The following is a 20,550-nucleotide window of genomic DNA, read 5'->3' as shown; positions in this document are numbered from 1 at the left end:
GATCCCTTTTTGAGCATTTAAATGCCCGTGGCACGTAGTTCTTATCACTGACTTCGTTTGTCAGTGAAGAGCTATAAGACATATCTTGGTTTTCAGCATGTACCGAGAAAACCTGGACAAACCATTTTAGTTAGACCCGCCGCGGTGGCTCAGTGGTTAGGGTGCTCGACTACTGATCCGGAGTTCCCGGGTTCGAACCCGACTGCGGCGGCTACGTTTTTATGGAGGAAAAACGCTAAGACGCCCGTGTGCTGTGTGATGTCAGTGCACGTTAAAGATACCCAGGTGGTCGAAATTATTCCGGAGCCCTCCACTACGGCACCTCCTCCTTCCTTTCTTCTTTCACTCCCTTCCTTATCCCCTCCCTTATGGTGCGGTTCAGGTGTCCAACGTCCAATGATATATGAGACAGATACTGCGCCATCTCCTTTCCCCAAAAACCAATTATTATTATTAACCATTTTACTTAGCGTAGCCGCCACCACGCGGCCGCATGCAGCGGAAGGACCAAAATTCCTCGCGAAATTTGAATGGTTAGCCACGGCCGGTGAAACACGCACCGCAATAATAAATACCAGTAGACTGAAGCCGTCAGATGTTGCATCCATCAATTTTCTTTTCAAACGCGTCTGCTTGTTCCTTTCCGTTAAATTCGAGAGGCTGAGGTTTTGCAAGCTACTCGTGGGAGTAGCCTTGCAGATTCTGCCAGCAATTGCTCCACCGTAGCGATACTTAAATGCCAAATAAGGTCAACAAATTGGACACATACCCGAGACCTGACTGATCTACATAGGTCAAACACAATCACCTGTAACAGCCAATAGTCAACTGCTGATGTCACCATCTGAAGTCTAAATCCGAGTCCTGGAGGAACTTTAAAAGAAGGCGTGAAGCCTTCTACATGACTATTTTCCGCGCCGATGGACAATGTCCTGAAGGTAACTGTGAGGCACTCCTGTTCTTTTGAGGGAAGCGAACAATACACACCTTTCCGCGTTGTACACCGGTACTCATCTGCCTTTCTACTCAAGTTGCTTCCTGGACATCGAAATAAAAAGAATAAAAAAGTTGGCACAGGCATCAAAGCAGCGCAAGATGCTGTCGATTAGAAGCCGAAAAGAGTTTTGTCTATCTCTGCGCCTTTTACCATGTTTCAAAGGCGAAGCGTACGAGAAGTTCTACATTCCGCTTTCATTGGTGTGCACATTCGGATAATACTACTACTAATAATAATAATTGGTTTTCGGGGAAAGGAAATGGCGCAGTATCTGTCTCATATATCGGCGGACACCTGAAAAGCACCTTAAGGGAAGGGATAGAGGAGGGAGTGAAAGAATAAAGAAAGAAAGAGGTACTGTAGTGGAGGGCTCCGGAATAATTTTGACCACCTGGGGATCTTTAACATGCACTGACACCGCACAGCACGCGGGCGCCTTAGCGTTTTGCCTCCATAAAAACGCAGCCACCGCGGTCGGGTTCGAACCCGGGAACTCCGGATCAGTAGCCGAGCGCCCTAACCACTGAGCCACCGCGGCGGGTAAGCAAAATTAGAAAATTGGTTTTGAGGGAAGGAAATCACGCAGTATCTGTCTCATATATCATTGGACACCTGAACCACGCCATAAGGGAAGGGATAGAGGGAGTGAAAGAAGAAAGGAAGAAAGAGGTGCCGTAGTGGAGGGTTCTGGAATAATTTCGACTACCTGGTGTCACAAAATTCGGCGCATATTCGAAAAAAAAAACTGCGCTGTGCGTAAGCAATCGCACCAGCGCGCTGTAAAATAAGACAAAAAACAGCGGGGAAGGAACCCCGGAGAGTGCGTAACTTTGCGTGCGCTGCTGCCCTTTCCACTCAGAACTCCGACGCAGCGCCAAACATAGCCACGCGCGGCGTCGATTTCTCTAGAATGTCTGAGTAGTTTCTACTCATCGTCGACGGAGCGGGCGTGACCTTGACCGCGCTAAAGAGATAACCTCTCCCCTTCGCTCTTGCGCCGATGACTTCGCGTCGCGAGAATGACCCAGATTTTTCTGGAAGGCGGTCTCCGCGCTCGACCAATGGGGTCGCGCACCCGGCGCGAGGAGTTTGTGTAGTTGATACTGCGTGTATGTGCGCGCCTACCTTGGCGCGAACAAACAGACGCGGTCTGCGCATATAAATGAGGGGCTTCAACCGCCGTCTGTGAGCCCGAGCCGCCGTTTAAGCTTCCGAGAAGCGCGCCCGCTCGACTCCCGGGAGAACACCACTCGACCAGCCACGGACCAGCGAGGCAACGTGTGACAGTCGGCGGATCGGCCCCTGTCGTGCTCCTCAGGTCGTCGGACTGTCGCAGCGCCCGGTGAACAAATTGTGTTTTGTTTGTCTCTCTGTGTTTAGAGCACTTCAGGTGCAAAGATTCTGTTGAATAGCAATCTCTCACAAGCGTTCCTTTGCACGAGTTGCATTGTATTTGTTAATCACTTTGTATGCGCTTGTACGAGTGATTGCGAAATCCTCTGTATCGTCTCTTCGCTGTATAAACTGTTTTGTTTTGCGAACCTTTGGCTCCGACCCATTCTCTGGCTTGCGACCGGCGAAAGCTGGGCACCAAATGATCAACCTCCTTGTCACTTGGTAGCTGATCTCCGGCTGAGCTTACCACGCTTTGTCGAGGGCATCTCCTCTGTGACTGAGACCGCTACCCCCACATGCTCTATGGGTGTTTGGGAGCGCACGCAAAAGTGCACGAAGTGGTGACACCTGGGGATCTTTAACGTGCACTGACATCCCACAGCACACGGGCGCCTTTTTTGCGTTTCGCCTCCATCGAAACGCGGCCGCCACAGTCAGGTTTGAGCCCGGGTACAGTTCAGCGTGCGAAAATCGATAAGAGGAGAGAGGGAAAGGCGCAATGTCTTATACCCGTGTTACACGGGCGTTTTCAACGACAGTTCAGTTAACCGCCAGTTGAGGATTTCAACTGCCGTTGAACTCAACTGGAATCGCCAGCTGTTACACGAGCACTTCGCGTTCAGTTCAGTTAGCACTCTAACTACATGTCCTCGCGTCTCGTGTAACAGCTGGCGATTCCAGTTGAGTTCAACGGCAGTTGAAATCCTCAACTGGCGGTTAACTGAACTGTCGTTGAAAACGCCCGTGTAACACGGGTATTACACCCCTGTTACACGGGCGTTTTCAACGGCAGTTCAGTTGATTCTCAGTTGAACTGAACGGCAGTTAGCGGTGTTACACGGCAGTGCTAACTGCCGTTGAAATCTCAACGGCAGTTAAGTTCGACTGAGATCGCGGATCCCAGTTGAACGGCCAACTGACAAGATGGCGACCTACAGACCGAAAAACTTGCCCTCTTACTGGATTGTCTTGGCTCAGTGTGCTTCGAACCCGCAAATTTCTACCGCAAAGCAAAAAGTACACAAAAATAATTGTCACTATAGTAAATAATATATACACTACGATCATTTACAACAAGAAAAAATCCACACACTGCTTTTTTTCTTATTTAAACTTCGCTCTAGACGCAAGGTCATGTGGTTAGAGTGCTAACTGAACTGAACGCGAAGTGCTCGTGTAACAGCTGGCGATTCCAGTTGAGTTCAACGGCAGTTGAAATCCTCAACTGGCGGTTAACTGAACTGCAGATAACTCAGCTTCCAGACAACGCATTAAAAAAATTTTTGCTGAAGGATATTTGTGAAGCAGCGTCCTTTAATACCCAGGCACGCAACTTCACCGAAAGACCATGTAAAGAAAAATTATTACACACGTACATCTGCAGCCGAGGGAAAGGCCCTTGCAAGACATGCCACCAACACCTGTACTTGATAAAAAGAAGTTTCCTGCTTGTAGGAAAAAAGATAACATTCTGGTGTCTGCTACCTCACATATTATAAATTGCTTGGCCAGCGTTTTCTCCAATCATTAAAGAGGTATCGGCTCAAAGCATGGTTAGAGAAAAAAATACAAGTTTTGTCAACTTTTGAATGCACTCCAATGTTCCTCAGAAACTACTTTTCCGCCAATGTTCTTTTTTCATTACTTTGCAATGTATTTTAGCCTGATATAGCGATAACATTCTTACTTTTGTGCTTCTGTGCCCAAGTATGATGCATGTATATTTTTTGCACCGTTTTGTACAAATGATTTTTCTATATCGTACTAACAAATTTATTCATATTCTTTGTAGCAATCGCTCTTTTAAGATTTGGAACATTGTGCACTCAATTTACCTTGATGCTCCATTCTTCAAATTTTATTTACGCACTGTAGCCAACAGGAGATCCCGCTTATGGTCACCATGAGACCTCCTTCTGTAGTTTTCGCTTTAGGCACTTCACATGTTCTGAATCAAGAAAGATACAAAAAAATGAAACCAGAGCAAACAAACCAGAATTTGAGTTATTGGAATTTGCAGCTGTCGCCGTAAATTTGCACTTCCCAACAGAAACTGACCAACGGCCGGTGGTTAGTAAGTCGCTGGGAGTTGGTAGCAGATGTGCTAGCGTTGGGCAATGGCTGGCCAACTGCTGTGTCGGCTAGTGGTTGGCAAACAACCGAATACTGGCATAAGTTGGCTGCCGATGCGTAGGGAAAGCAAACAAAGGCAAGCACCAGGCACCCCCTGGCCACCAAACACGTTATATTTTGAGACAGTTGTGCATAACTAGGTCACAGCTCCGATAGTCTAAATGCTACATGTCATATCTTGACCGTATGTATAACAGCCAAAAGAACTTTTTAAATATATATGGGAATATCACCTTCATGACACGCGCATAGCACATGGTCGTGTTTGAATAACGTTTCGTCACGTTTGCACGAGCCCTTCTGGTTTGTATAGTGCTTTTAGAACTTTACCTGTGTGTCGTATCTGCATTCCATTAGACGTCAGTCTTAGTGAGCGTGATAATTTTACTATTCATATTTCACCCATAAACATGTCGGCACTTGGCCAATCACCTACTCCGTTGTTATCAGCTCCAGACCTTTTTTTTTAAGTCTAAATTACGGAATATGCAAATTAGGCTGTCAGATTATTTTTCATGTATTTTGTACAGCTGCCATTTTATTGTACTCACTAGCAGTACAAAGGGTCATTTATTCTTAGGCCGTTGTAGGGCAGAGCATGGCCCGGCATCAGCAAGTGAGGATCGGCTCTTGTAAGGTGAATGTCAATCCCCAACCATGGCCCGAGCTGTTTGCTCGGGCCATGAACAGCCTGCTTGGACAGTAAATACAAGTGGGTCAACTCGAAACGTCGCGGATAAAACTTCATTTTTCACAAATGTAACGCAGAAAAGGAAAAAAAAGCATGAAGTAGTTTGGTTAAAAAAGCAGTGTTAAAATTTTTTTATTTGGTCCCAAGCCAGTTTATTTAGATATTTAAAATACTGTGGTCTTAAATATAACATGGCAGCTGGGTATACACACACACAGTAACACAAGACAAAAAGAAAAATACAGCAGGCGAGGCACCACCAAATACAAAATTACCACACCATACAACAACAGTAGTCAAACATTAGAAAACGAGAACACAGTGGTGCCATCCTGGTTATGCCTTCCTACACCCTCACCATGCCCTCCTCCTTCCACGGTAACCCCCAGGAATGGTTCCAGTGGTAACCACCTACTGGTTACGCATTCTGCTGCTCACGTCATACCCTAATCCTTCCATGGTAAACACCCTCCGAGTGGTTGCTATGGCAACGCACCTGCCGGTTAGGCTGGCTATCTCGTTTGAGGCACTTTCACCTAGTTCCCTCTACCCAGACTGTCCAGCTCCAACATTCCTTTCTTCCAAGGAAGCACTCCACCCAATCCCCGACTATGCCAGCTAGCCTGAGCCTGATGAACGAGTGGGAGTCCAGCTTCGCAGCATCAGCTTCGCTTACTGGGGAGCTGGCTGACGTGTTGCAGCAGTGTGAAGCGGCTTGTCACTTTTCAGTTCTTGGGGCACCTGCAAATGATTGAACATGTGCATGGTTTGTAGCACATAAACAGCAAGGCCTTTCACCCCCCCCCCCCCCCCCCAGACTAGATTAGAAATTAGAAATACCTGCCTTTTTATAATGAAAGCTGCAAATTTAGTGCGAATCCGGCAACTATTACAGACATTGAATCGTGCAGCAGATGCTTTTCTTTTTAAAAAAGTACCTGTACAGTCAAGTGGTTGCTGCTGAATAATGTTTCCACGAAGGCTTAAAGGGGTTGTGAAATGAAAAAGGAGCTGCCTGGTTGTAATTTTAATTGCTTTAATAAGCGTTAGACATGCTGATTCCTAAACGTTTCAGCGTTCATTCAAAGTCATTGAGACCCCGAAAAATATTTGAATTAACTGACCACTGAGAAACAATCGGACCCAGGCAAAAAATTTCTTTGCAGAAATGCGCTACTTTCACTAGACGAACTTTGCGATTACCGTATATCACTGCATAACAGTCGAGCATTGAGCTCGTAGCCCTTGCTGACCAAAAAAAAAAGTTAACTCCAAATATAAGTTGACGCATACCCCCTCCATGCCCTGTGCTTCGGCCCGTCGCTGCATTTTGTTTTGTAGTTTCCCACATGATGGCATCATGGCGTGCGCACAACTCCGCACGAGAAATTCGTAACGATGTAATCACAAGGACAGAAATTTGAAGCCGCAAATGGAAATCAAAAGCGAAAAAGCTGCTTTTGCACCCTGCCTCCACACTTGCGTAGTCCTGACTGACTAGCGGAGAACCGAACTGCAAACGGTCCTGTAGTTTCGGATGGCATAGCGGTGCATGCCCTGGAGATTATCAAAATCGGAAGCTTGCTCTCAAGCAACCTACCGCTCGTCCGAGGAAGCGACCAGCAATGCGAGCAAGCCGGGTAAACGGCGAGCAATTCCATTTTTTTTTTTCAGCGGAACCGATCTGCATACGAATGAACTTTTTTTGAAGCATGCGGCCCGCCAGAAACATGCAACTGCATGGAGCGCATCTACCTGCTGCTTGAACACTACCTTACACCCCGCAAAGAGGTCGGCTCCGGGTAGACTGACCCTAATTTTAGGAAGGTCATTTTTTGAAAAAAGGTCGACCGAACCCTTTAATCATGGCACACTACTCAAAAAAACAGCACAGGCCTGTATAGCATTCAGACAACCTGTTGTGGGGCACGCATTGACGCTGTTAAGGGTGGGAGCTGCTTCGCTGCTAGTTTCCAAATTGCAGTAAACCTTGGTCAAGTTATGGAAATGAACATTTTTACGCGAGACAGGGTTTCATGATAAGCGAAGCCAGGGTGCTGAATCCTGAGATGCATTTCCCCCATTGTCGTACTCTGCACTCATTTCTATATTTTTCAACAATGCTCTGGTAAACATGCCCCCTTTTCTTGCTATAAAAGGCGAGCTCGTGCAACAAACTACAGTTGCAGTAAGCGCCTTGTCCGTGTTCGTTCTTCATTTGTCCTGTATATTTTTGTGCCTTGCATCTTCGAGGCATGTTTTAGCCATGATTGTGCTGTGCTGTGTAGGGTTTAATGGCGCATAAGCAACCAAGGCTATCATGCGCCAAGCTCAAGGTATCAGGAATTGGTTTATGCAGATTTTTACAGATAAAATCTTATGGCTAAGTAGATAGCTTGAAAAGGTATTTTAGCCATGAATGTTAAGTAGAGAGTGGCCATCTGCATATATGGGAATTAACACTTTACACTATTGCACCATACCCTTAAGGCAGAGCTTAAGTGTCCCCTACAATGTTTCTTCGATATGTCGAGGTAGAGAATATGACAGCAACCTCATATCTGTGTTCTAGACCACACTTTTTAGTTCTACACACATACTCGTTTCTTGACTAGCTCTCCTCTCCAGTACACCGCTCCAGGCGTGTGGCACCACCGACCCACTCATCGCACAGCACACTTCACAGCAGCTGCCGCAAATAGACCGTGCTACATATTTCTGCTCTCCGAGCACTGTCCTGCTTCCACTGTAACCCTCCTCCTTCCAGAGTGCTTATCTCAATTACCATTGCAACCACCTTCCTCTTGCACCTTAAGCTGTTTGCCATACCTTTATCCTTCCATGATAAACTTCCTCCTGTTGGCAATTCATCCGCACTTCCCACATTCTCCTTCCATGGTAACCACTTTTCAGATGGTTGCCATGGCAACCACCCATCAGTTGTGCCTTGTTGCGTTCTCACCATTTCTCCCACCCTCTGGAGAGTTCCAGTGGTAACCATCCATCGGCTACGCATTCCTCCGCTCACGTCATACCCTAACCCTTTCATGGTAACCATCCTTTGAGTGCTTTCCCACAGCAACGCACCCTCCTGTTATGCCAACTACGACATACTTCTACTACTATAACAACATGACACCCCAGAACGGACGTTTAACAGCTGTCACTGTAAAAATAATTTTGCCAGCAGGGACTGAACACTGGTCTTCTACGTGCAAAGCGCATCCACTAACCACTACACTACAGAGCATTCCCGCTCCGCTGTCTCCAAAAAGGCATCCAGGGAAAGCTAATACATGCAGCGCTCCAAGCAGAAATGACTTTTTTTTGGCCCCAGTTTCAGGCTCTCATTTGTGGCACTCTGTTCCAATTCACTCTTTCACTCTCACCAGACTGACCAGCTCCAAAACTCCTTGTCTTCCGGGGACAGGCGTCCATCACCTCCCTGGCTGCTACACTGACTAGCGAGCTGCCTGAAGCATTGCAGCATTGTAAACTGGCTGGCCGCTCGTTCCGGTGCTTGGGCTTTGTACGTGCGACTGATGGAACACGTGCATGGTTTGTTGCACATAAGCAGCAAGGCCTTTCATACCCAATGCACTAGGTTACGAATGCCTGCCTTTTTACAACTAAAGCAGTCTTAGCTTCATTCCAGACATTTAGGGGGCAATTGAACAATCGTAACGCGTGTACTCTCTCTCGTTGACAGGAGACGGTGAAACACGGAGTACCACGTTCGTATTCCCCGTGCCACCAGGCTTAGAAGATATATGGCCGCCGTGGCACAAAGTCAACACAGGACACATTATAATTTGCAGGGACTTCTCATGGAGCAGTGGGCGTCTAAAACCTCTGGACTATTCTCTAGGTCCCGCACCGCACACATGCCTGAGATGTTGCTTGAACGAGTTACAAAAGTTATTGTTCCCAGTTTTCGTTCACGTTACCTCCGAAGTTAGCCATATCAGCTGTGCAGAAGCCTGATTGATTACTTATAACGACGTTGTGAAGGTGGATACACAGGGAACCACGGATGCAATTACAGTGAGCTTCCAAATTACAAGCGGAGCGCATAGCTCTGGCGGAGATCGCTCCCTCCCATTCTATGAATGGAACGCGTGCACTTCCGCAGGAGTACTTAGTGCAAAAAAAGCTTTATGTTCAGGCAACATGGCGGCAACTGTCAAAGCGAGGATGGAGGCGAAATGCTAGAGGCCCGTGTACCTCACGATATGAGTGGACGTTAAAGAACCCCAGGTGGTCGAAATTATCTGCAGCCCTCCCCTATGGTGTTCTTTCTTATAGCTTGAGTCACTTTGGGACGTTAAACCCTTTGAAACCAAACCAAACCGAGCAGGTACAGGTGAGCATGCAGCAAAGAAGCTTTAAGAAGTGTCATTCGATCAATCCAAGTCTGCTAACCCGAACAGCAGGTGGGTACAAAGCAGGCATTACCCATAATTGCGGGGAGTCTGCTTTTCGACCTGGCTGCACGTTGCACGCGTGCCGCGGCAACTAACAAACACACCAGAGCCACCGAGCGCTTAGGCTGTGACGACCATCCACGGGCTCAGCACGCGCCACCATAGAAGCTTACGCAACGATCACCGCAAGAGGTAGCAAACCCCAACACAAAAGCCTGGTTTTAGCAGAACTTGTTCATGCATCGTGCCCACCACAAAATGGAAGCAGAGAACCTAACGTTCACACACCGAGATTCGCTCTGGCACCACAAAACAGACAAACACAGCTTGAAATGCCATCGAAAGCCGGGTACACCGCTTAGCCGCGTCCGCTGTTATGCAAATCGTTGGCCAGGATGTCGCAATGCCTCCGCACCACTGTGGTCGGCACATGTACTAGAGCACTAACATTATCTGCGTGTGCTCTCCGCTGTGGCGGCCGGTCAGCATCAACATTCATATATATTGTTACACTGTGGTTTTATCCTACTATATAGAATGAAAGGTCAGGGTTCCAAATACATGTCGTTCAAAATTATCGCAAAACATTTCATGACCACTTATACATGTTTTAAGTCTTTAAAACATCAAAAACGTTGCCCATCAGTAGTCCTTCAGATGAAATTGTCGGGGCTGAAATGCGCACTGTAAACCATCACAGCCACTTTCACAGCCTTACCATACAAAGTTCGGACAGTCATTCCTTCTTGAGCTCATATTTTGGACAGAATGTATGCAGCTTTATTTTGCCTTTGACCACTCAGTTCGAGCGCTGTAGTCAACACAATATTTTGTTGCTTTTACGTTTTCTGCCAGCATGTTGTGCTTTACAGTGCATATGGATATTCTATTGCCCTTTTGCAGCAGTTATGTGCCATGCCAAATGCACTGCTTGACTCAGCTATTTGAACAGAAGCTTGGTGGGAGATGCTGGACCAAGCTGGGCGTATCAACTCACATGTGGTACAGGTGGCGGCCATGTGGCGGCGACGTCGTACGTGAATTTTGTGAACAGAGAAATTTGACAGCATTTACTTCCAACCAAGGACTCACCTTGTCCTTGTCAGCAAACAGAGTTGAATCCAGAAGCTTTTTTGCACTGGGTCTTTTTGTAGGATCACTATTGCACATGGCCAAAATTGCAGACTTCTGTAACACAAAAATGCACACAAATGTTGAAGCCTCCAGTTTTCTTTTTACTTGGCGACTTCAATGCGCATATGTTACACACTTTGGTATTAGTACTTGTATACTAGCCATACCAAGCCTTAAAATCACTTGATCTTTACCCCTAGTGAGAGAATCAAGCACTTTTCCAATACATGGACCAGTCTCTACTAGAACACCCATTTCATATTTTGGATAAGCTGTTCATGATAGTCACTGTGCTAGTGGATGACGGCTTGGAAGAATAGAGGCTGGCTTAGCTTAAATGAGTATAAACACCTAATTTTGGTGGCATGGTTATTTCTCTACAATGATGCGGTAGACACTACTGCACATGAATCACCATGTGACATTCGCCTATGACCACGAAATAATTAATAATTGCATTTTTTCTGTCATGCTGTTTCGGTTTCAACAGCCAAACGATTGCTCTGACATTAAAGAGTGCTTTTCTGTCACGTGAGGCATGGAAAAATGTGCATATAATCGCTGCTTCATCATTCTGATTTACTGCAGTGCTGAAGCCAGCATTCCTCAACAGCCAGAATGACAACGAATGTGGAAGCAGCGATTATATTGCAGTTTTTTCATGTCTCACATGACCTGTGAGGATACGTTGACGTCACAGTCCTCATTCGGCTGTTGAAACCAAAACCGAAACAGGACGAGAAAGAACTGCGATTATAAATTATTTAGCGGTCGTAGGAGAATTCCAGGAGGTAATCCATGTGCAGTAAAACCTCGTTTACCCGGATCTTGATAACTTAGAAATTCGATCAACTCGGACATGCACCGCGGCGGTAAAAATGTGTGTAGTTCAATGGTGTTAAACGCTTGTTAACTCGGCAGCATTTAGCCGCGTATCGGTTAACCATAAGATATTGCTTGAAAAAATGCAGTGTTATGGAATACAAGGTGTTATGGAATACTCTGACAACCCCGGCGAGAGCTATCACAATGCCCATATTCGGCGGCCCGGACGTTCAAACACCCCTAACAGACGACAAAGCCGGAGCAGCTGAGGAGAGCCGCGCAAACAAACAAGACGAGAAACGGCCGCAGGACGCGGGAGATACGATGATGATAGTGAGAGAGCGATCAGTGGCCTGGTGGCGCTAGCCACCACCCAGTGCACTCGTTGAGCATCCAGCAACCACTAAAAGCTGCAAAGGACGATGGGGTGGCTTGCTGGGCTTACTTTGTCACCGGGGCTACGCGCTATGCTGACACTGCAGCTACGTTCTTTTGTGTTGCGAGTGTGTGAAAAGTCGTGTTGTGTGCGGACTCGTACCCGTTGCGTTCGACTGCCGGTGCGTGCTGTCACTGCCGCCACGTCTACGCCGACGCTGCAACTGCTTTGTTGCGAGTGTGACAAGCCGAAATGCGCGTGAACTGGTGTGTGCTGTCACTGCACTCACGCTTTGCTGTGATGGCGGCTGCTAACTCAGCGAAGCGGCAACAGCAGCTGGCCAATAATTTAGAAACGAAGGTGGAGATATTAAAGGGGGTCGGTGAAGGCATTTCTCGGCAAGAGATAATGAAAAAGTATGCGACCAAGAGAAGCACATTGAGTGACTACATGAAGAACAAAGAAAAAATTCTCGAAGCATTTAACAGCGGCAAGTTCACCGGAACAAGAAAAAGGCTCAGGATGGCAGCGCACCCGGCGTTAGAAAATGCATTGCTACGATGGATCGCAGATATGCGCAGCGGGCAACTTCCTCTGAGCAGGCCGCTGATCTATCAGCAGGTCGAGAGATACGCAGCGAAAATAAACGTTGACTCTTTCAGTGCGTCTGAAGGGTGGTTCGCATGCTTCAAAGAATGACATGGATTGGTCTTCAGGAACGTGTGCGGTGAGAAGGCAGCGGTAGATGAACGTTGCACCACTGATTGGAAGCCGACCGAGCTTGTGGGGTTGACATGGGGAGATAAGTACGTTCTCCCCACTCAATCGCGGCTGACACAGTTCAAAGCCGCCCGCACCCCACCCCGTGATCGCGTACGCTACCGAGCGCACGCCGACCACGGCGGGCCTTGCTCTGCGGGAAACAAAGGAACGACACATTGGCTGACACAAACAGGCATTTATTGCTACAGAAACAATAACGCCAGCTAGCAACAAGGTACGCTAATGAATCGAGGGCGTCCGACTCACCAGCAAGGTTCCGAGCGAATGTTCGCCCGCGCTAGGGCAAGGGATATAAACTCCGCAGGCCGGACGGGACGAGTACGGGAGCCTGTCTCCCCGTCGCTTCTTCGCCCCGTCGGCGAAGAGCGGAGACCCGAGCGACGCGTCCGATCAGGGTGATTATCCCGGCCCAAGAGACCCCATCTCCCGCGGGCAGGCTTCAGCAGTCTCCCGCGCAGCGACGCTGGCGCCCTCTCTTGCCAGTTAATGTAACTGGCAAGGGAACGCGCTCATCCACGGGTTACGACTGCTGCTGCACGGTGCCTCGCGGGAAAGCAAACTCAGGGGGCTGCAGGGCAGGTCCCCACATCCCCCCAACCTTAAATAGACCCACGCGCCTGAAAGTACATGCTATGGAGGAGTCTCCTGGTCTTCATGTCTTTGAGGCACGTCTTGCAGCGGAGGTCACGCCGACAGCGTCCACGCAGACTTCCGCGGTATTCCGAAGGCGGCGTGAAGGTCTCCGCTGGGACGACTCGTATGGCCCGCGGACTACCGTGTCCGCAGGCCCGCGAATCGAAGGCCGGTGGGAAAACTGCAGGCCAGGATCCTGCAGTAGTCGCCAGGGCAGCAGCAGCCGGAGGTGACTGCTGACTGGTCTCGCCACAGCTGCCCCGGATGGATGCGGCGAACAGGATACAGGCCGCTCCGTCGCAGCAGGTGGCAGCGAGACGATGTGCACCGGTCAGCAAGCCTGGGTGGCTCCACCGGATCTGCAAAATTGTCGAAACGCTCTCGGCGTGCCTTTAACGTAGGTCACGGGAGGGGAAACGGCATCCGCAAGGGCCTCGTGGCACAATGCCTAACTCGCTAGCAAAACGTGTCGGCGGCTGTGCAAACGCAAAGTTCGAGTGAACAAAGCCCTTTCTTGAGTTGAACGAGACTGCTCAGTTCGTGCGAGGTTACAAAAAAACGGACGGGCAGCAAAGTGCGCCCCCTCTCAACGTCACGGTCCGGTGGTCATCTCTTTTAACGTGGTGCAGGCGGCTCCGAAAAGCCTCAGGCCTAACTACCACTCCGAAAACGACCGTGACCACAACAAAGACCCGAAACGGGTTCTGTGCGCGCAGCCGCGAGGAGACATCAGCTTTGTGGGGTGGTCCTACCCCGCTCACTGCACAAAGCAGCTTCTGAGCGGTCGGCGCCCACCGTATCGGACGGTGTCGGAGCGCCCGGTGCCGAGCTGCAATACCAGCGAGCTCGTAGCGGCACCCGTGGCCCCAGGCCACCCGGCTCCCGGAGCCGCGACTCCCAGAGTCGAAAAAGAGATAGTAGAGAAAATATATACAGAAACTCGGACCACCCACGCGGCTTCCGTACTCACTCGCTTCGGGCTCGGCGACTCCGCGGGCGCTAGGCCTCGAACTCCCTCGATGCGGACCAAGTCATTCTCACGAAGAAACTCCAGGGAAAAAAAAATGTGCTGAGCATGTCGAAAAGTTCAAACATGCTGCAGCGCAATACACCTCGCACTCAAGAAAGCATGCCGCAGGTCCTAGCGATCAAAATTCACTCTAGGCCTAGCACTTGTCAAGTCCGGACAAGGAGCGTTCCCCGAACCGAACCGACAATCGTCCAATGTTCCAAGAGCAGGCCCCACGTTGGGCTGCCAGATGTGGGGTTGACATGGGGAGATATTTACTTTCTCCCCACTCAATCGCGGCTGACACGGTTCAAAGCCGCCCGGACCCCACCCCGTGATCGCGTACGCTACCGAGCGCACGCCGACCACGGCGGGCCTTGCTCTGCGGGAAACAAAGGAACGACACATTGGCTGACACAAACAGGCATTTATTGCTACAGAAACAATAACGCCAGCTAGCAACAAGGTACGCTAATGAATCAAGGACGTCCGACTCACCAGCAAGGTTCCGAGCGAATGTTCGCCCGCGCTAGGGCAAGGGATATAAACTCCGCAGGCCGGACGGGACGAGTACGGGAGCCTGTCTCCCCGTCGCTTCTTCGCCCCGTCGGCGAAGAGCGGAGACCCGAGCGACGCGTCCGATCAGGGTGATTATCCCGGCCCAAGAGACCCCATCTCCCGCGGGCAGGCTTCAGCAGTCTCCCGCGCAGCGACGCTGGCGCCCTCTCTTGCCAGTTAATGTAACTGGCAAGGGAACGCGCTCATCCTCGGGGTACGACTGCTGCTGCACGGTGCCTCGCGGGAAAGCAAACTCAGGGGGCTGCAGGGCAGGTCCCCACAAGCTTCCTCGATACCTGGCTCGTTACGACCTGCCAATGTCTTCAACGCCGATGAAACGGCACTCTTTTTTTCAAGGCATTGCCGAACAAAACGATCACATTCAAGGGTGACCCGCGTTGGAGGCAAGAGGAGCAAAGAAAGGGTAACTGTGCTTTTCGCCACAAATATGTTGGGCACAGAGTGCCTACCACTTCTTGTAATAGGCAAAGGAAATCACTCTAGGTGCTTTAAGAATGTTCACCGTCTGCTTGTAGAGTACAGAGCAAACAGAAAGGCATAGATGACCACGGAAATTTGTCAAACCTGGCTGCTGCAGCTCGATCGCCGCTCCTCCGCCAAAAACCGCAAGGTCTTGTTTGTCGTGAATAACTGCAGCGCACACACCAATGTGACAGGGCTGGAATGCATCGAGCTTGCATTCCTGCCACCAAACACGACGCCTGCTCTACAGCCGCTGGACCAGGGCATTATCCACCACATGATAGAAAGGATGCTGCTCAGCGAGAATACGAAATAAACCTTGTCAGCGCAGTCCATATCTTAGCACATGTCTGGAGCAACATGTCGGCAGAGGTCACTGCGAACTCCTTCAGGCACAGTGGGTTGGTCCGCCCTGACGACTGTGATGTAGATGTGTCTCCCGAGGGCGCTGAAAGGATGGGTGACGAAGTGACAGATGAAAGGAGCTTGGAGTTTCTCCTGCCTACTGATGTCCGACTTGCCGACTACATTGCTATTGATGATGGTGTTGCTATTGCTGGGCAGCTGACTGACGATGATATCACATCGGAAGTGTTCGACATAGAGGAAAATTTCCGATGATGACAATCGAGATCAGCCACCGCGACGTCGCACTCTGCAGGAGGCCGCCGAGGCTCTCATCGTTCTCTAGGAAATCTGTGTACTAGAATCCCGCGACAGTGAGCGTGCACACCATCACCTGATAGGGTTGAAAAAGATCGTTCTAGCGCAGATTCCGGCAATGAAGCAAACAAAAATAACTGTTTTTCAAGCAATAAAAGTATGTTCATGCTGCATACATTTTTTTTGCGTTTTCATGGTACATTCGATAATCCGGAATTCGGTTAACTCGGACATTTTTCCCACTCCCGTTAGATCCGGGTTAACGAGGTTTTACTGTATAATAATGCCATACGCATCATTACAAACAAGAAAACACACACTCAAAAGTTAGGTGTCTACTCCTTTAAGGAAACCATCCTCCAATCCACAGTTATAAGAGGAGGCATACAGTTGAACCTCGTTACAACGAAGTTGAAAGGGTACGGCGATTACTTAGCTATAGCCGTAGTTTCGTTATAGCCCGTGTTGGCCGTGCTTCCGAGGGGAATCGTCATTCGCTCGTTATACCCATTATTTCGTTATAACGAGGTTAGAGTGTATACGAATGAAGGGACAAAGAGGAAGTTCAGAAAGAAAAAAAAAAAAGACGCAGCAGACTTATTTTTCCATGCAGTCTGTTGAAAATTTTTTTAGATGTTAGAAATGGTTTCAAAGTTCACAAAATCTTAGCATTATACCTGAACTTTTTCTACAATTTTTTTTCTCCTACGTCTTGTGAAAAGCCTGCAGAGTATAAAATATGGTAGAAGAATGGTTGAACATTTAGAGCATTTCTAAACGCATGCAATGTGAGAGGACAATCTTAGATTTTTTTTTCTGCAATACAAATATTTTCGTTTTAATTTTCTAGAAACCAATTGGTATAGGCATGTCTAGCTCGTGCCTTTCTCCACTGCTGTCTTGATTTTTCATTAACGCAGCTCGTTCATCTGCCTACGCGATCCACTACTAGTACTCCTAACATTTTGGACCTTGTGTTGACAACCAATCGCAACACCTGCTCCAACTTAAATCATCTAGACAGACTTTCTGATCACGCCATTATAACCGGCAGTCTTTCTTGCTCTTTTAATCAAAAGAGGATAATAACCAAGCAAATCCGCCGATGCTGCAACAACGGCGACTACGTAACTACTAGTAACAAGCTGCAGCTTTTTCTCTGCAGTTCCTGGATGATTATTTATCTCATTCTGTCAAAGATAACTGCACACCTTTCAAAGATACCCTGACTAATCTTATCAATACATTTATTCCAGTAGTTAGAATGAAAGAGAATAAATCTGCAGGTTGGTTCAATAATCAGCTTTTTTTCTTCTTAGCGTGCTGCAAGAATGCAAATAAAGTAACAGTAAATCTTGGTTGCTGCTAAAGTTTGTCTTAACATAGAATTATGTGAAGTGGCCCTGCCTCCCTTAAAGTTCATGACAGCTCAACCAAATGCCAAATGGTTACCATGTTCTATATTATATCCAAACAATGGCCTGTGGGGAGAGCTGGCTTTGCATGATGAAACGAACGGCAGCACAACCTTTTCTTGTGCCGCTGTCGTTGCACTGTCGTTCATCTGATTATATCCGAGAATCTGTCTCGGCCAAGTTTGTCGCAACAGAAATGTATTGTAAAGGCGATCCACAAAAAAATTTTCTGTGCCAACAGCAACACCATAACCCGTAGCCCAGCGAATGAAGTAGTCACATTACCTAGTAGGCAGGGGAATTAGCACTAAGCAGAATTCAGGGCTGTTTTGTGGTTAAATCTGCCAGATCTACGCACAGCATGTCTCAGCATGACCTGGCCATAATATGCACTCCAAAATATCAAAAGCTACGAATATCTTGCATGCAACATTGCGGAACCCATCATGTTGAAACCTGGAGGGCCTTTCTCCAAATTCAATTTGATTTAGTCCAATCTAAACACAGCTTTTTTTTTTTTTTGCCTGGCTACCATGTGTGCTTGTGACTACATCACTGAGGTAAAACTTTCTTAGCCCACATGTGCTGAAACTTCAAAAGTTAGAAAAAAATAAAATAATTTTTTTTTTCCGTTTATTTCACTTCAGAATCATTCTTTTATTGGTGGAAATATTTTTCACAACACCGAATTTTGAGCCGTCCTGCAACACAGCGCACTAGGCAAATTCGCTACTACCGGTTAGGTGTGTTAAAGCTTCCAACATTTGACATCGACTTTAAAATCACATTTCTCCTCACATGTGGTGGTTGCCCCATGACATCGTGCAAAATGATTTGTTTCTCTTGCAGAATTACAATCTAGTCGATGGGGTCGAATTCAAAAAATGGCATCCAGAGAAGACTGGTAGATCATTCTGAATGCACACAACACAATCCTTGCACAGGAATAGTTCAGACCCTTTTGAACCTGTGCTAGCGGGCGAAGCCTTTACGCAATAAACTTAGATTTACTGCACAAAAAAGCGGTGCCCTACATGTAGAACACTATAGGCATATATCGGTTAACCAGCTATGGTGAAGTTGTCATCCGTTAAGCAAAGAATCAACTACACTGCACCTTTGAGCAGAAACAGTAACAGCTTTTTGCAGTTTCCTGGCTAGCTGTAGTGCCATGTCATCTGAATGCTCTTATCCTGACTACAGCACTGCATGGGCCTTGTTCTGAGGCCCAAGCCTGGCCCAGGCCAGCTATATTATCATTCTACTCAGTCCAAGTCCGGCTCTCCAAGCTCGACACGAAGCATGGCCCAGGCCTGGCCCATTTTTGAAGCAGCTTAAGAGGTAAACTGCTCTTTGCGTGGACGTAGACTTTTATACATAAGTGAAGATGTGGAAGGCCTCTGCCTGGTTCTTCTTTCCCAAAGTGCGATAGGCACAGAGCTGCTTGCATGTATTTGGTCAAGAGGTAATTGCCAAACAGGAGGGCTGCCTTTCCCTTAGGCTGTCCTCCAGAGCAGCGTAACCAGGCACAGCTATCAGGAGACGACGCGGCCTGAGCGCTATCGTGCATCGATGCAGATCGATTGCGCACCCTCAGAGTTCAGTATATCCAATGTGCGGTTCATACTTGAAGGTATGTTTCACATGAATAATGATGAAACAACTTCAGGTGTTCGATATACATTGAAATTTGTTCTACCCGGGTTCGTTATAACTGCGCTGAATGTACTTACTTCACCAAGCAATACTGAATCAAAAGCCGGTCACAGGCATTCTATGCACAGGCCCAAGGCCAGCAAGGGGCTTTGCAGCTTCAAGGCCAGCCCTGACCCAGGGCCCTGTGAAACTGCATTTTCCAGGCCGGCCCTTGGATTTTAGGCCAGCCCGAGCCCATACGGTGGTTTAATCACGACAGTAAACATGTTTTAAAATCATCCACCTGAGAGAGAAAAATCATCAATGATTCAGTACAATGCAAATAACATACCACATGTTGCGAGTATGTCTCCAGTGCTGTAGGTAAAGTGCCGTTACGAAGTTTTGGGAGCTCCTTATAGCGTTCACAGTCAGTTGAGAATGAGCACAGGAGCTCAGCAAGCACAACACCTAGGCTGTATATGTCCACCTAGAAATCAAGGAAAGGCTAAAAGTAAAAACACTGCACACGGGAAGATGACACCTGTGAATCTGAATTACAGTTGGCGTTGGTGTTGATGCAAACACAGAATCTACACGCTCACTTTTCACAAAATTAGATCGTAATGCATCCGCTTTCTCTTAGTTTCCGCACCATTGTCTCTGCTTTCATTTCTTATCTTTCATTGTGCAATGCCCAACTGTCTGATTCATATCCCTTTCCTTTTTCTTTATATTGTACACGTAACATCATTTCTTGCTTACATATTTTAGGAACTACGCCCTGTATCGCGTGCATTGTATTGTGTTAGGCTCTTACTTTTTGCATTTCATGTATAAAACCCCAACATTGCCATCTATATGTATGTATCCTGTACAATACTTGTTGCCGCATTGAGTGTTCTTCCCAAGGGGACCGGGCTTCATCAAGCTGCGCATGTGCAGCTTTTTTCCGTCGCCCCCTTACTTCATCTCGGAGAAAATAAATTTGACTCTGACCTTGACAGTTAAATAGAGTAGCCAACCAATTTTTTGAACTCCAATAATTCAGACTTGAGTGATATTTGTGACTTCATTAAAGAATTGTCATGAGGGAGGGAGCTAGTAAGCGAGGGAGCCCAACCACAACAAAACAAATATGTCCAGCAATGCATGCAACATGCAAGCTAGACCTGCACAGTGAACAGCGTAAACAGCGGGGCTCTAACAACATAAAGCACAACTTTTGAACCGAGCCTGCAAACGAACTGATATGCCATGCAATGCATGCAACATCAAAGCTAGGCCTGCAGAGCCTAGCAGACACAACAGCGTGAACGGTGGGGCTAAGAAATGCGAAGCACAGCTTTTGTAGCCCGCAAGCTAACGAGTCCATCTACAACTATGCCAAACGGCA

The 20,550-nt window shown here is 47.8% G+C and overlaps 1 protein-coding gene across 1 annotated transcript in view; it reads right to left on the bottom strand.

Moving 5' to 3' along the window:
* Positions 1-5,337: 5,337 nt before the first annotated feature.
* Positions 5,338-20,550, bottom strand: part of LOC144101267 (eukaryotic translation initiation factor 2-alpha kinase 1-like) — a 54,606-nt gene continuing 39,393 nt past the window's right edge. Inside the window, exons 13-15 of the mRNA XM_077634363.1 lie at positions 19,507-19,644; positions 10,733-10,828; positions 5,338-5,957 (exon numbers count right to left, since the gene is read on the bottom strand). Coding sequence (XP_077490489.1) covers positions 5,889-5,957; positions 10,733-10,828; positions 19,507-19,644 — 303 coding nt within the window. The 3' untranslated portion in view covers positions 5,338-5,888. The remainder of the gene's footprint in view (positions 5,958-10,732; positions 10,829-19,506; positions 19,645-20,550) is intronic.

The sequence above is a fragment of the Amblyomma americanum genome, chromosome 8, assembly GCF_052857255.1.
Source record: "Amblyomma americanum isolate KBUSLIRL-KWMA chromosome 8, ASM5285725v1, whole genome shotgun sequence".
In the NCBI taxonomy this organism is placed as follows: domain Eukaryota; kingdom Metazoa; phylum Arthropoda; class Arachnida; order Ixodida; family Ixodidae; genus Amblyomma; species Amblyomma americanum.
The sequence above is the reverse complement of the archived record's forward strand: the minus strand, read 5'-3'. Positions and strand labels throughout refer to the sequence as shown.